The following is a 14,810-nucleotide window of genomic DNA, read 5'->3' as shown; positions in this document are numbered from 1 at the left end:
GAATCTCAGAAATATGAAGTGGCTCTCTGATGTCCATGCTGTCAGAAGCGTTTAAATTAGTTATCTTTCTGCCATGAATTCACACTTCTCAAGCATGGAGACAAGAGTAAAATAGATGGTATTGATGACGACACTGTGAAATATGGCCATAACTGACTCAGCTCTAGACAGTATACACCGCAATTCTTGACAAGGCAATATATAATTAAATTAACACAAAGTTGACTCAGAATTCCTCAAACACTCGAAAATCATACAGTTCAGTATTAAAATGCGAGGTTATATGGAAAGGGAATGTACCATATTTTTTCAATAAAACAAGTGCTTCTTCTTATTCCTCTTCCTAGTTGAAATACTGGGTATTAACCTTACCAACACAATGCATTATGTACAATATGCAACAATGTAGCTAACTTCAGAATTCCAGTCAAGACTAGAATTCTGAAGTCAGCCGTAAAATTGACAGTACGCACATACAGGCTGTGTCAACTAGCTGAACACTAGGCATGTCATGAATTTGTGGTTGGAACAAAAATCTGTACACAAACAGAAAACTAATACCGGAAAACACATCTGAAGTTTCATAAATTCAGCTTATGGAGCTTTACAAAGGTAAATTCTCAATAAAGTGTTGTAAAATAATAAGCATATTACTAATATTATTGGTTTAAAATTATTGTATGTTTTTTTACCAAAAATAGTTTATACAAATGTTCCATGGATTCTAGAGCAGTAACACTTTGCAATGACTGTCAGGTGACAATGACCAAAGACCTAAAAATGCAAGTGTTTGCGATCCAGTATTGAGTTATACCAACAACATTAATACTTTCAGCACTTTTGTTAGACTTTGCAGACATTATGACATCATCAATCTGAAGAAGTCACTCTCGTTTTCCTCAAAACTAGACTTCCTGTGACACCAGCCTTCTAAGAACGAAACCATCACTGCATAATGTAATCTTTGACAAGTTTTCTTGCAAGTTTCTTCAGTGTATCAACTCATTCTTTGTAAGCTTGTCAAAACAGATCATGCATGTGTGTTGTTTTTGTTGATATTAGAATGTGTTGACATGTCCTTGACTTACATTTATTTTGAGACTACACTTGAAAGACTAATGTCAAGTACATGTACATGTCTAAGTACCAAACACTATTTAAAGATTTAACAGTTTATACTTCAGCCAACAGAATGATAGTTGGTGAATTGTTGAGACAGCATTCCAATTTCTAGCTATTTTTCAAAGAGATACTAACAGACTGTACATCCTCGCATGTACACATAAGTTTGCCTACCCCATGATGTGACCACTGAGGTCATTGACCTTTAAATGCTGATAACCGTACAATGTCTGACCCCTGTGAGGTCATGACCTTAGAGGTCGCTGACACACCAAGAATGTACCAGTAAAATATCATGAAACAAACCAGCAAAAATGTTTTGAATCTGACCTTGAAGTATCAATCTTCAAAATCTTTTTTTTGTCGATAAATATAAAATATATATTCCTGCATGAACTGAAATACCAAATACGTACAAGCACGTTTTTTCTGCAGTCACTGCAGCTAAAGATTATTCACAAGGAACACATAACTTACTAGGGCCCTGCATGTCAGTTTCCATCACCATGTATACACACTTGAGTGGATTGCATATAATTTGCATGTCTGCACGGTTCTCGCCAGAAAATATTTCCATTCCTGTTTCTATTCTCATTTTCATCTAATAGAACATACCAGACGAATCAATCAAGCCAGAAATTAATTTTCTCTCTGAACGTTAATGTTTTTGAAATGAAAGAATAAATATCTAGTAAAGGTGGACGAGTAGTTTTGCATGGCTGGAGATGGTTATTAGTTTTGGATTCTGTCTAGAAGTAAAGTCAGAGTTCTGGTAGCTGTCAGCTATTGATGTGTTTTCTGGAATTTTTATCCTGTTTGTAAAAGACCATTTCTTATACTACTTTTTCCAAAATAATGTTGAAATGATTGAGGTGTTCAGCTTGTCAGATAATCTCTATGTGCATGTTGTTCAATCACAGACAGTAGATTCAATGTTTGTGCTGACAATACGGTAGAATGTTAGTCTTGACTAAAATTCATTTGTCACCAAAAACATTGTAAATACTGTACTCAATGTGTTGCTTGGGCGATGATAATTCTTTGTATTGGACATAGTTTTATGGGAGTATGAGAAAGCATCTGCATTATTTGCCAGAAAAAGAAAACCGAAAATATCACCAAAAGTCACAGCTAATGATTGTCCCATTGCATCAAACCAAATAGGAATCTGAATGGCAGAACATATTGGTAGAGTATGTATGAAAAGACGATGTGCATTGATAAAAGGTTTCTTCATTTCCTTGTGATGATAGTTGCTGACTTGCAAAATTAAACATCAAGTTTAGTATGCATAGCCATGCAACGTCCCTCATATCGTGTCTGGTCATTTGAAAATGTCATCGCGAGCAACAACATCACCGAACAGCCTGACAGCTATCTCACGACTCAATCCACGCTACACTGTACAGTGAATACCAACTAGGCTGAGGTGTTCTCAGCCGTGCAGAATCCTGACACATTCACACGATGCCAGTCCCAGAAAATCCATCAGTATAATATTAAACAGTATCTCTAACATCTCTTAAGTTGAACTCCATCACACCGCGAGACTCTGTTAAGATTGCAAAATGCGAGTTGAATCGGTAATCAGTGTCTTAACAAATTGCATGAAAACAGGTGCTGTGTTATCACCCTTCTGTATCTGCCCTTTTCACATCAGCTGAAAATACCTTTTCGATAAATTTTAGTGCACATTACGTCGATAATTTCACATAAGAAAAATACGATATCTAATACCTCCAGTGCACACAACTCGTAAAAGATCATTTTAATCAATAGGAGAGTTATTTTTGAACAAATTACATATGAACTAACCAAACTTTACAGAATTGTTTTTGACATTTTTTATTTTGCTATTAAACTACGCTTTTATTGTTTTCTCCCTGAAGCACTGCGACTTAGAAATGCCTCATTTGTAGCATATCAGCATGAACACTGACAACGTTCTACAAAAACCTTAGAAAATGATCGTGCTAAAATTGCAGTGTTTTTCACATCTTCCCTTTTAAAGAGCTCACTATCTGGTTATTTCCATGGAAATGGCTGGCCAAGTCAATATGTGTGTAATAATCCTAGATGTAAATTGAGCAGAATACCCTCAGGTTCCATTTGCTGATGCATTCTGGGTACAATGCCCCACTGCCCACTTATTGTGACAAGGATATCAAAAGCTGTCACATGACAGCTCCATTGTAGCGATATAATGATATGGAAGATGTATTATTGGAAACCTGTGAATAGTTCAATAGGGTGAAATGTTTCTCTTATCAGAGCTACTAGAGCACAGCTTGCTACAATATAACTGAAAATGTTGCCAGATAGCAACACTGTATCTGTGAAATTGTTTGCTTGCAACAATGTAACTGAAAATATTGCCAGATAGTCTCAGTGAAATTGTTTACTTGCAATGATGTAACTGCTGCTCAGCTCCTTTTGTGCTAAACAAAATGTGTTGCATATTTTGACTTTCTGATCAGTTAAAAATTGTACAGTGTATTTAAAAGTAAATTACAAAATATCAATATTTCATGGATACTACTAGTACTAAGAGAATGTTAGTTTTTACCACAAAAGCTGGTCTCTTTCAAATAAAATGTAGTTAATATACATCTAATTAGTTTCAGGTAATTTGCATGAAAATGGATGTTTTCAGGCGTAACATGAAAATATTACTGTATATCTAAAGGTATGTATAGTATAATAATTTGGCTTATTTGAAATTGTCAGCTTGGTTTTTTGTAAATGGTCATCTCTATTGTTCCTGACTAGCAACCCATATTAACTTTCCACATTTTTTAATTAAGAAAAAGCCACTAAAGTAAAACTAATATTCTGTTTCTGTGACACTTGTTGACTGTTAAAATCCCTGGGATTTTGTTGTAAAAATTTACCACCTGAAAATGATGCAGGTGAATTTATTTTCTAATCATGTTTGTAACCTGAACTAAATGATTCGTCAGTACAGCCAACCGCAAATGATGATCCAAATTTTAGGCTTTTGTTTATACAACTTTCATATTTTTAGCCTGTTGTAAAAGTGATGTTTCCTCATGAATAATATGGGACAAAGAAAAAACTATTCAACCATAAAAATATCTTGCAAAATAGTATTTTTACAGAATACAGAGTCAAAGGAGAGGCTTTCAACATCAGAGCATGTACAGAAACACAAATACACTTTTGCAACTTAATTGGTGTATATGGTTGAGAAAATCAATCTTGCTACTTCTGTATAATGACAACAAAGTTGCATGTACATAATTCTGGTTAATTAATCATATGATGAGAATGCCATGTTCTCATTGGCTGCGGGCAACTTAAATTATAGACATCTATTATGGGGTAGACAGATGTTGGCCAATGAAACATTCGATAAAGACTACTATCTGAACGAGAGCGTGTATCTTTGCAAGTGATCAGAGATAATGCTGTCGTAAAATTAGCGAAGTGGAAATGAAAGACAAGCAATTCCTTTGAGAAACACAAATTATGACCTTTAATATTTTCATACGGTGAGATAATATGTACATTGCAAAGCTATTCTTCATTTGTGCTATTTCTGCTCCATAAATATTGCAGCAGTACCATAAAGTCTATGTCCATGAAATTTTGGTTATTTTTTTATCAGCAGACACTTTCTACCGCTTGACAATTTCTGCAACATCAGTCTTCATAACCTTTCTACCAATACACTTTGTTCAGACCTAATAGATTTTAATGGAGTGGTTGGGTTTTTGTACTTTAAAATAGGGGGAACAGGTAGTACTTCTATTCACTGGGAAGGAGGGTTCTGTAGTCTAGGATCCAAACCTCCTAGTTTGGAAGTGTTTTCCCAACAGTTGTTTTGAAAGCTTCCAAACTGCTCACACGAAACATAGCTTGAGAATAATTCTATCGACAGTTAGGGTATGTACCCTGTACCTAAACTATCGGTAATGAGATTTCACACGAACACAAGGAGATGTCACCAAACTATTTGGTTGTCAAGGGATGAAAATGCAGACGTCATCAGTAAGCTTGATTACCACGGTACTTCTCAGGTCAAATAGATTGAAATATTTAGAATATTTGGAGCAAACATTTAATCCCTGACTCTGAAAGGAAAATTTTCCTTCCAGCAAGGAAAACGCTGAAGAAGGATTTCTGTTGAGGAAAATTACGCGAATAATTAATTTTACATTGTGGTAGAATGTCACTATAGAGACTATTAACTACATGTAACCACGGAAATTAAAGTGAAATGAAAACCACTGAAATGATAATGGATCAAAAGTTGCCCTTTTTGTTTTAATAAGTGTTTCCATGACGACAAATGCACAAGAACAATCATGAAACAGAAGTACTTGCGTATTTACAATAACCTTAAATATATCAAACTAAATTGAGGAAACTCAAAGACTTAACTGTGATTGCTGTTTCAATCTAGATGAAAGATACCTTTACCAACAGACACTACTGCTTTATACTTCTAGATTTCACATTCAGATTTGATAATACATTGCTGTAAATAAAGAACAGTTTCCCTTTCAAAGAAGTAAATTTATCATTTTCAAAGAGACAGCAAGGTTTTCTGTGAATTGATCACCAGAAACACTCTTCTATTGTCTGCATTCAGGCTCATCATCATTTTTTTTATATCTGTAATAGTGATACATTTGTCAGTGTGATAGTATGTCTTTTGTTAGCCACATGCTGTACGATTCATTTGACATGTGTTATGTTGTTACAATAAATTGATTAAGTATGTGAACGGCTGGGTTCTTTGTGGACTTGTGCACACTTTTCCAACATATTGCCCGGTATATGGTGCTCATCAAAGAATTATCATGGCATATGGTCAACATGAGGAATCCCATCCAACCTTGACAAGTTTATCTTTCTATTTTAATCAACCTGGAATGTCTGTAAATACACAGATGAAGAAGGTACAATGTTTGTGCGAAGTATGATGCTCTATAAATGGAAGCCGATCGACACATGTTGAAAATTCAGAAAGTCTGATAAACGACCTTGGCATTCAGTTTAGTCTGCAACATCTTGAAATATTCTTTTCTGGAAGATGATACTCAGCTCTTGGAGTTTTTTTCAAGTCTTGAAACCTGCTGATATCCAAATTGGGAAGGAGAAAAACCTTGATCTGATTCTCCAACTACAAAACTATGCACATAAGTGGAATATGTGTTATCCCAAATATGGAGTAGACATTCTTGAGTTGCAATTTTCACATCTATATGACAAGTTGAGCAAAATGGAAAACATGGTGGGAACTTATTTTTGTCAACAATGAAAAGCACATTAACGCTAATAAAAATGTCATTTCAGGATACAGAAATATGTAAATGGCGCATGTCTTTACAGGCTGATGAAACTTTGTTTTTGTTTTCAAATTTTATCATATGATGTTTGTGAGTTAAGCTAAATTTTGGCAAACACAACCATAGCAAAGGATAATTACCATGACAACAGATTACCATGACAACAAAGAACAAGCAAAAACCAATGCAAAAGGCACATATCAATATTTCTCAGCAATATCAACAATCAGAAATTCTAGCCTGACCACATATAGTTATACATATCATCGTGTATTGTCAATGTTACACACATCAATTTCTTCCTGTGAACAGCGGGAAACGTGGTGATACTGAAATCTAATATCAGGAAAATTTGATTCCCTGGGATCCTTCATTTTCCAAGTTGGGCGACATTTCTTTCATTCCATTGAACAGAGTGACTTGCTTTTCTCATTTATATTTGTAAACTGATATTATTAAATTTCGTGTTCACAGTTTCGATCTGATATAGGAGTGAAAACGTCATGAATGCATTGTATGGTGAGCTGTTCTATGCTGGATGAACATTTGAATATCGATGGAGAATTCCCATCCATATATGATTTGTTTGTACAACAGTTTACTGAAATCAATTTCCTTTCTGTTAAATCTGAGTTTATATTGTATCATGCAAATTTAGCGTACAAAATTGAAAGAACTTGGGGGTAAAATCAATACAGAGGCATTTAGTGATAAAAACTATACGATATTCACAAGGAGAGCTATAGAACATAATTTGAGCAAAATTCTTGCCAATAATTTATTACATTTTGTTTTCATCCATTCCTAAGGAACAGATTTTCCCACAGTAATGTCTAAGTATTAAAAACAGGCAAAAACAATTTCTAAGGCAATTTACAGACTCTTAAAATAATTCTGTTTCCATAGTTTTGCTATCATCCTATACTTCTTTCATTGTTATTTTCTTTCTTATCAATTTGTTTATTTATTTAATATTTCTCTATTTACATGTGCATCTCTGTGAAAATAAATTTAGCAAATAAATATGCTACAGCTATTCCATGGATAATCAAGTTTACATTCCCTAATTCTGGTGAATTGAATCACAGAACTTGTTACATCAAGTAGGATTTACCTGTGTATTTGAACTATTGGGTTGAGCGGAGGGGCTACGAGGAGGCTGTTTATTGGATGGGAGGGGACCTACAAAGAGGGGCATGATCCCTGTAATGTGTCAGTGTGCGTTGGCGTTTCAACATTAGCTTTGAAATTAATTGAGTACTTTAAGTCATGCATGAAATCGCTTCACGTTAGTCACGATTCCAAGGTCAAAGGTCAGGAGGGTGAAATCCATCGCTCTGTGTCAACAATAAACGTAATGAACAGAGAAAAGTTAATATTTGAATTTCATCAATATTCATTGAATAGTTCATAGTTTCTCGAACACATTTATATTTTGTTGGGAAGTACATGCCAAGGTTAATTTCAAGTTTCATGCAGATATATATCCTATATGTCTTTTTTGTTATTTACTGTAGTTCATTCTCTTCTGCTTTCGGACAGAAGGACGGAATGTTCCATTGTGACATGGGGATGAAGGGGTATACCAAGAAGTGCTGAATTCTGTCAACTTTTGGAGAAAATATGCTCACCACATAAACACACACTGCTTGAGTTACTGTTAGTATGATGTTGCATAGGGTGAACAACATTTCTCCTGTTACAGAAGATATGCACATACTACAAAACTCTATTGATTTCAAATTCATCCATGCTGTCACTGTCGTATCGCGATACTCTAATCGGACAACGAGGTCATCCAAGCTGAAAAGTATGCATGAAATTTTGCACAGCTATGAAATATTGTCATCCCATTCATGAAACACTTGCAAATCCTAAAATTAGCAAGAACATTAAAATTGTTGATCTGCAATTTTATACGTATAGCTTTCAAAAAATATTCAATATTTATATTACTTTGCCCTTTAAATGAATACGGGTCATATGTGAAGGTTATAGTAATATTTTGACTTGTGCAATCAAATGTTTCTTTTCAGCTATTTAAATAAACAAGATTGTCTGAGCCATGGCTAACTATGCTAAATTAACCTTCCATTGTTTTATTCAAGTCAGACAGATATGTTAAGCAAGGACAATACACAGTAGACTCAATACACTGTAATTACTTACACTCTTGAACAATGGCACTGATCATTTTAAACAAAATTCATTTCACAGCTTGTTTTATTTAAAGCTAAAATAAGCTGCAAGTTTGTAATCTATTTTCAACCATCTTTGTTCAGTTTGTGAAATAGCTTCTTGTTCTACCAAAAAAATCTGCTTCACGGTCACTGCTAGTATTTGTGTTGAAATGCATGAAATGCTTAACTTGTCAACACAACTTGCTCAGCGTCCAAAGTTAAAGTTGACGACAGAATATTGGGCCAGACTAGAATTCATTTGTAGACAGAAACATTAGCATATTGTATGTAATTCATTATACTGCTAAGGCTAACACCATGTCTTTAACATACTCTAGCAAAAAGGAGAATAAGTTCATAGAATAAAAATATGAAAACATTATCAAAAGTTGAAGCTAATAGAGCTTAAATATTTCGATTGAAGTAAGAAAGTACCCACAATGGCCTCTCCAATTAAAGATAATAATCACACTTAAAACTGAAGAATTAATCACCGAAATGTAATTACGCGATTATCAAGCGTTGAAAAACTGTGACAATAGCGTTCATCATTAAAGGAAAATCAATATAATCAGCTCATTCAGTTGACACAAAAACCCACCGGCAATCATTAAGCTTTTTTTTTCTTTCTTTTTTTACAGGAAAGATGCATAATTGGCTTGACATTAAGACAGAGTTTAAAAATAGCAATTTTGAATTTCGCAAATATTGAGTGATATTTAGCATTGCACAGGTTGCTGGGTAATTTTGGAAGCAGTGAAAATTTCATTTTGTGTTTTAGTCGGTCGGATTACTGATGCAAACTTTTCAGTTTCTCAGAATCCTTGTGGGTAATTTGATACAGATTCGATTAATTTCAAACAAAATCAATATTGACTTTAAGCAGAAACAAGTCATACATGTTTCGTCAGATAATGAGTTGGTGAAAAATCTATAAAAAATTTACTTTACATATAGATGAATTATACCGGTAGCTCATCAAAGTTTGAGTCAAACCATAACATAAAATGTACTCGTAAACGGTGAACTACACTCGAACTTTTGGTAAAATCTAGGTTTACGTCAACATTTATGTTTACACCAGTAAGAAACTGATTTTTGTTGCAGAAGTATATTCAGGTGTCACCAACAATTTAAAAAAAAAATCAATTTTGAAGAGTAAAATATATGTTTGGAATGGAGAAATAACTGTATCTCCAGTTTACAAAATTTATTAATCTAAAGGTGATATATGTTTTTTAGATTTTACATAAAATATACATTCTTGTAACAGTAAATCAGGAACTTATTTGCGTTTTAAATTTTGCATATCAGAGAAAAATTTTGCTTGTTCCCGTCACAGTCAGACATTATAACCAATGACTGGGTACAGAATAGTCTGTGTATTATTAGGTATGTATAGTTCAGATGTACACTGAATAGAATTCCACACCATTTTGAAATGGCCTTTCTTTCAGAGATTTCATGAATCTACTGCGAATTTACAAATTTTGCTGACAGTTGTTTTAAAGAATTGTAAAAATCTGTTTTAAAATCATATACGAGACACAAAACGCAAAAAAAATGCGACACAGTTGCAGACAAGGGATGCCATGATAGATGCACCCTGGCTGCAAAGTCAAAGGTCATCTCATTACAATAGTCTCTTCTGTTCAATGCAGATTACCTACAACATTCATTCTGACCTCCATACTGAGGATACCGAAATCAATCAACATTTTCAAGTCATTTGCAAGTAAATTGAAATAATTCTGTGAAAAATGTTGTCCTCTGACGCCGGGACACGACATGATTTCCGTGGACTATCCGCCGCTATTTATAACCCTCAACAATTTATGACCTGTCAGGTACAAAATAGAGGGAGTTGTGCAGTCTGTTGCCGGGGGAAACCAAATCCATCAATTTTCCGCAAGCTGGTGAAGGGTAACACACCTGACCTACTTTTTTTGGATTTTTTAATTCCCACTGATGAAAATTTCTAAAATTACTGCAGTGACCTTTAGAAAGCCATCAAGTACTCCATTAAAGCATTCTCGTTCCTCCCGTCAATGAAGTTGCGGAGTGATAGATTTGCACGAGGTGAAGAGCTAGTACAGCTCAGGTTGCAAGACTAATCTCTATAAATCTGTGTGATTTTGAACACTTCCTTGAAAAACTCCACCGATCTTACAAGAAGGCAGCTATTAAAACAGTTACCGCAGCCGACAATGTTTTGAAATGTTTTAATAATTGAAATGAAACTGTAACATTTTAAATTTAAATGTTACTGAAACTGTATAAATATGGTGATTAAATTGTATGCCCTGATAACTACAGCCTATGTGCACAGTTCTACATCCTTTTTGTGGTTCAAAAAGATACAGTATACATATTCCTGAATGGATTGGAATGTTCTGAGATTAATTTACCTGTATCGGTATGTTGAGTACATATTGTGATGAAAATCTCCCTGGCGATACTTCTATTTTCTTAGCAAAATATTGCAATTTTCTGAGAAAATGTAACACAGATCTGCTATAAACTAAACCTACTTTTCTCAAGTACAACTTTCCTTCCATCTGGAAAGCTAATTAGTACCCAAGGAATTTCGAAGACGAAACAGAAAGAATTTACAGCGGAAGGAACACCACTGTGTTGCACTCGCTACAAAATAAACATTTTTGTTTGAGGGATGTGGCAATTTTTTGAGAGACCCATGAGCCAGTAATTAAGGCAGGCATCTGATGCACAGATGACATGTTGCGGACCGAACCAATATACAAATTAGACAAACACATCATGAACTTGGAATGTCAAATTTTCTACTCCTCTGACTCAACTGAATACTGTCTTCAAAAGAAATGTGCCAGTCAGACTCTAATCCCATCCTGTCTGTAAAACTACAGCATTTTAGAATAAAACAAAAAATTTAAATATCACTTGCCTATGGGGATACATCACATGTAAAGACTCAGTGTTTAATATTTTAGTATTAATATCACAATTTCAGATAAATTTTTAATCAGCGTTGGCTTTATCTGGCTTTTTTTCTTAAATGCACTATGGCCAAAAGCTGGCCTATGAATTATGTAAATACTTGCAATTCAAAGCAGTATGTTCAAATCAATGACTAAAGAAATACCCTGTATTTCATTCTTGATACTTCTCTTCCGCCACATCAGCAACTGATCCCTTTGTCCTTGCACTGACTCACTGAAGTTCAAATACGAGTCATTGCCAGCCTATCGACAAAGTGACAATTTCCCGCCAAATATTTTGCATTCACAAATTTACTTTTTATTACAAATTTTATCTACATAAAGGAATATTTTTGGTCAGAAGAGACACAATATTCCCCAATATAGCAAAAGATGTTAGATTTCGTCAGCATTCTCCCTTTCCTTTCTCAAAAATTTAATTAAAATCCGGTCGTATGGTTCGACACACAGCCCACTCTCCAGCTTTACTTCTATTGTCAATGTCACATTCACATCCAGACGACAGGCCAACATAAAAACTTCACTGAAAACGTTCACAGTGACAAACAATTGTATTAAACAGTTAATAGACTTTATGATGGCGCCGATACCATAAGCACACATGACATGCAAATTATGAATTGCAATATCAAACCAACGTGAATTTTTAATGAAAGTGATATTGAACCAACCCACTACAACACAACACAATTGCTTTAGCACTGGTCTGATCTCTTTGAAACCACATGCATAGCAATGAGAAGTGAATTTCAAAATTACACACCAGTTATTCAAGGTTCCTTGGTAATTAAGCATAACTTCATAATATTTATAGATTGTCATATTAAGAACACAAGTTGATATTTCAGCAATTCAATTTTTCCAACTAAAATTTATTTTATTACAGAAGAACTGGGGATTAATTATTTTATATTTTTCTGTGACCCGGTATTATTTTTTATGGATGATCCTGGGGAGAGATAGCCTATGGCATTTATTTCTCCTGTGTTTATAACAATATTGGATAATAATAAAATTGAGAATTGTGGCTGGCAGCCTATTAACTGAGCACGTAAAATTCCAATATCAGACAGAATATGCAAACCGTGACCTAATTTTTCATCTGACAGTCACAATGATTCATGACTTCGTGTGGCTGTCGTTGGAAGTAGACTAAAAATACGCTCACAAAAACAACACCAAAGATTAGAAATGTAGGTAATATAACCACGGGATCTAGAAAACTGCGACTCTGGATCCATTTTTTTGGCAAACTGCACAATTTGTGGTTAAAATAACTGTCGTACATGCACTTGACAATCCCTGGTTGTATTATGTAACAGCCAATTACTTTGACAGTGGCATACAACATGAAGTATAATTTACAAACCACGTGCGTGTGTGTGTGCAAGTGAAAATAAAAGCTGAGAAAAGGATTAGGGTAACGGATGCTTGCAAAAACATCATCGACAATACCAATGCGTAGGATTATCAAAATACCGACCTTTTTAATTTTTTGGTTATTTTTATCCCATTTCCATAGCATGACAGCCATCTGGAATTTCCTGGTCTGCAAACACTGGATAACAAACACATCAAAAAGTCATCACTCCAGCCTGTGTCAATAAGCTTCGGAATATCAACAATACATCCGGAATGCCCCTTTCCAAGGAAGTTTCATTCAGTTGGAATCGACTGATCCAAGACAATATCTCAACATGGGGGAGCTATCCCAGTGAGATGCTATTCCACGTTGGGAGTATTCGAGCACAATTCACCAAATTATCCCAAATGTACGAGAATGCCGGGCAATGAGAGTCTAGCAGACGATGCACACTGAGGTCTTCCTAAAGATTATCCAAGGAAAAAACAATTCAGGATAGAGTGCTGGGTTGTCAAAGCAGCTAGCCGGTAATTCAAGAAGCCAGCAAAAATAATGATGATGAGAACATAAAAATCGGCAAATAATTGTCCTGCACAGACGACAATCACCTAATGATTGCAATACTATCCGTCCGTCTGGAATCCTTCCAGTATTCCGTGAACATTGATATCACCGGATCACGTCTGCCTCTGCTTGGTTACTGAAAATGGCTTCACTGGATATACACTATGCGTAGTAACAGCGGTCTGCTAGCAAGCGTAGCTGATGGCAGTGTGTACAAACCTAAGCTGGGGAATCAGCCAATGAGAGGCCGGCCTCTGTGAGTGCTCATGTCAACTGATGTGGCGGAGAACAACACAACCAGCTCCGCCTCCCAGCTATTGAGTTCATTGATTTTTCATACAGCCATGCAAACAAAATTCCCTGAAATATTAATGAGTCAGCTTTTTGTGACGCAAAAAAAAATTGAACAAAGAGAAAATGTTGAGTTTACTTCCTCCTCTGATAAAATCAAAATATTATTTTATAATTTTTAATTTGTTGTTCGTTGAGATGATTCATCAGACTGTAGGAGATGCGTTCAAGCAGAGCTCTGTTATGCCACGTGCAGAGCAGCACACAATATTACAGACTCATTAACAAAGTACCGGCGGCAGGTACTACAAAAATTCAGTTGTGGATACGGCAACAGAAAAATTTGACAAAAAATTCAGTGAGAATGACATCATTGTAGTAATCGTTTTTGAAAACTGTGACAATTTATGGGGATGACCTTTTTATAAAAACTCACATGGATCTTAAATACTGTGAAACAAAACGTTTTCTTTGTTCCCCTACAGCCACTGCAAAAGACCTCTTAAAAATAAATCTGCCGTTCATTCTCACCACAATGTAAAATTACTAAGTATCCCACAATCCTTTGTAAATCTGTCATCAGGGAAATAGGTCAAACCATCTTTATCACAGGGGTGGCTGGCTGGAAGTAAAAATGTAGTACCCTCAAATATTTCAAAGATGCAGTAATTACTGCTAAGTGCATAAATAAGACTCAAACAGCGATACTAAATCATTTTCTTGACTTCAATTACACTAATTTGATTTTCTTGCGTGTTATAAAACTGAAACGAAAATTGCTGGAGGCTTTCACAATAAGAAAATATGATAATATGAGCATCACGATGATAAGCTATATAACCCTGAATGACCTTTGACACCAAATGTAACAATTTACGATGATAAGAGACAAATGATGCCGTTGGGATAATAACATCATGCAAACTGGGTATTCAACATAGTAAAGACAACGTAAATACGGTTTATGGGTTTCTTCCACAAAATCGTCGCAAAATAA

General features: G+C 34.9%; 1 protein-coding gene across 9 annotated transcripts in view; it reads right to left on the bottom strand.

The window, feature by feature from the left end:
- Positions 1-14,810, bottom strand: part of LOC139121240 (neuron navigator 2-like) — a 303,220-nt gene that overhangs the window by 199,922 nt on the left and 88,488 nt on the right. Inside the window, exon 1 of one of the 9 annotated variants that reach the window (XM_070685973.1) lies at positions 13,079-13,219. The exons of the other annotated variants lie outside the window; for them this stretch is intronic. Coding sequence (XP_070542074.1) covers positions 13,079-13,129 — 51 coding nt within the window. The 5' untranslated portion in view covers positions 13,130-13,219. Of the gene's footprint in view, positions 1-13,078; positions 13,220-14,810 lie in introns of those variants that run through there. 9 annotated transcript variants of the gene reach the window in all.

The sequence above is a fragment of the Ptychodera flava genome, chromosome 2 (genome assembly GCF_041260155.1).
Source record: "Ptychodera flava strain L36383 chromosome 2, AS_Pfla_20210202, whole genome shotgun sequence".
NCBI lineage: Eukaryota > Metazoa > Hemichordata > Enteropneusta > Ptychoderidae > Ptychodera > Ptychodera flava.
The sequence above is the reverse complement of the archived record's forward strand: the minus strand, read 5'-3'. Positions and strand labels throughout refer to the sequence as shown.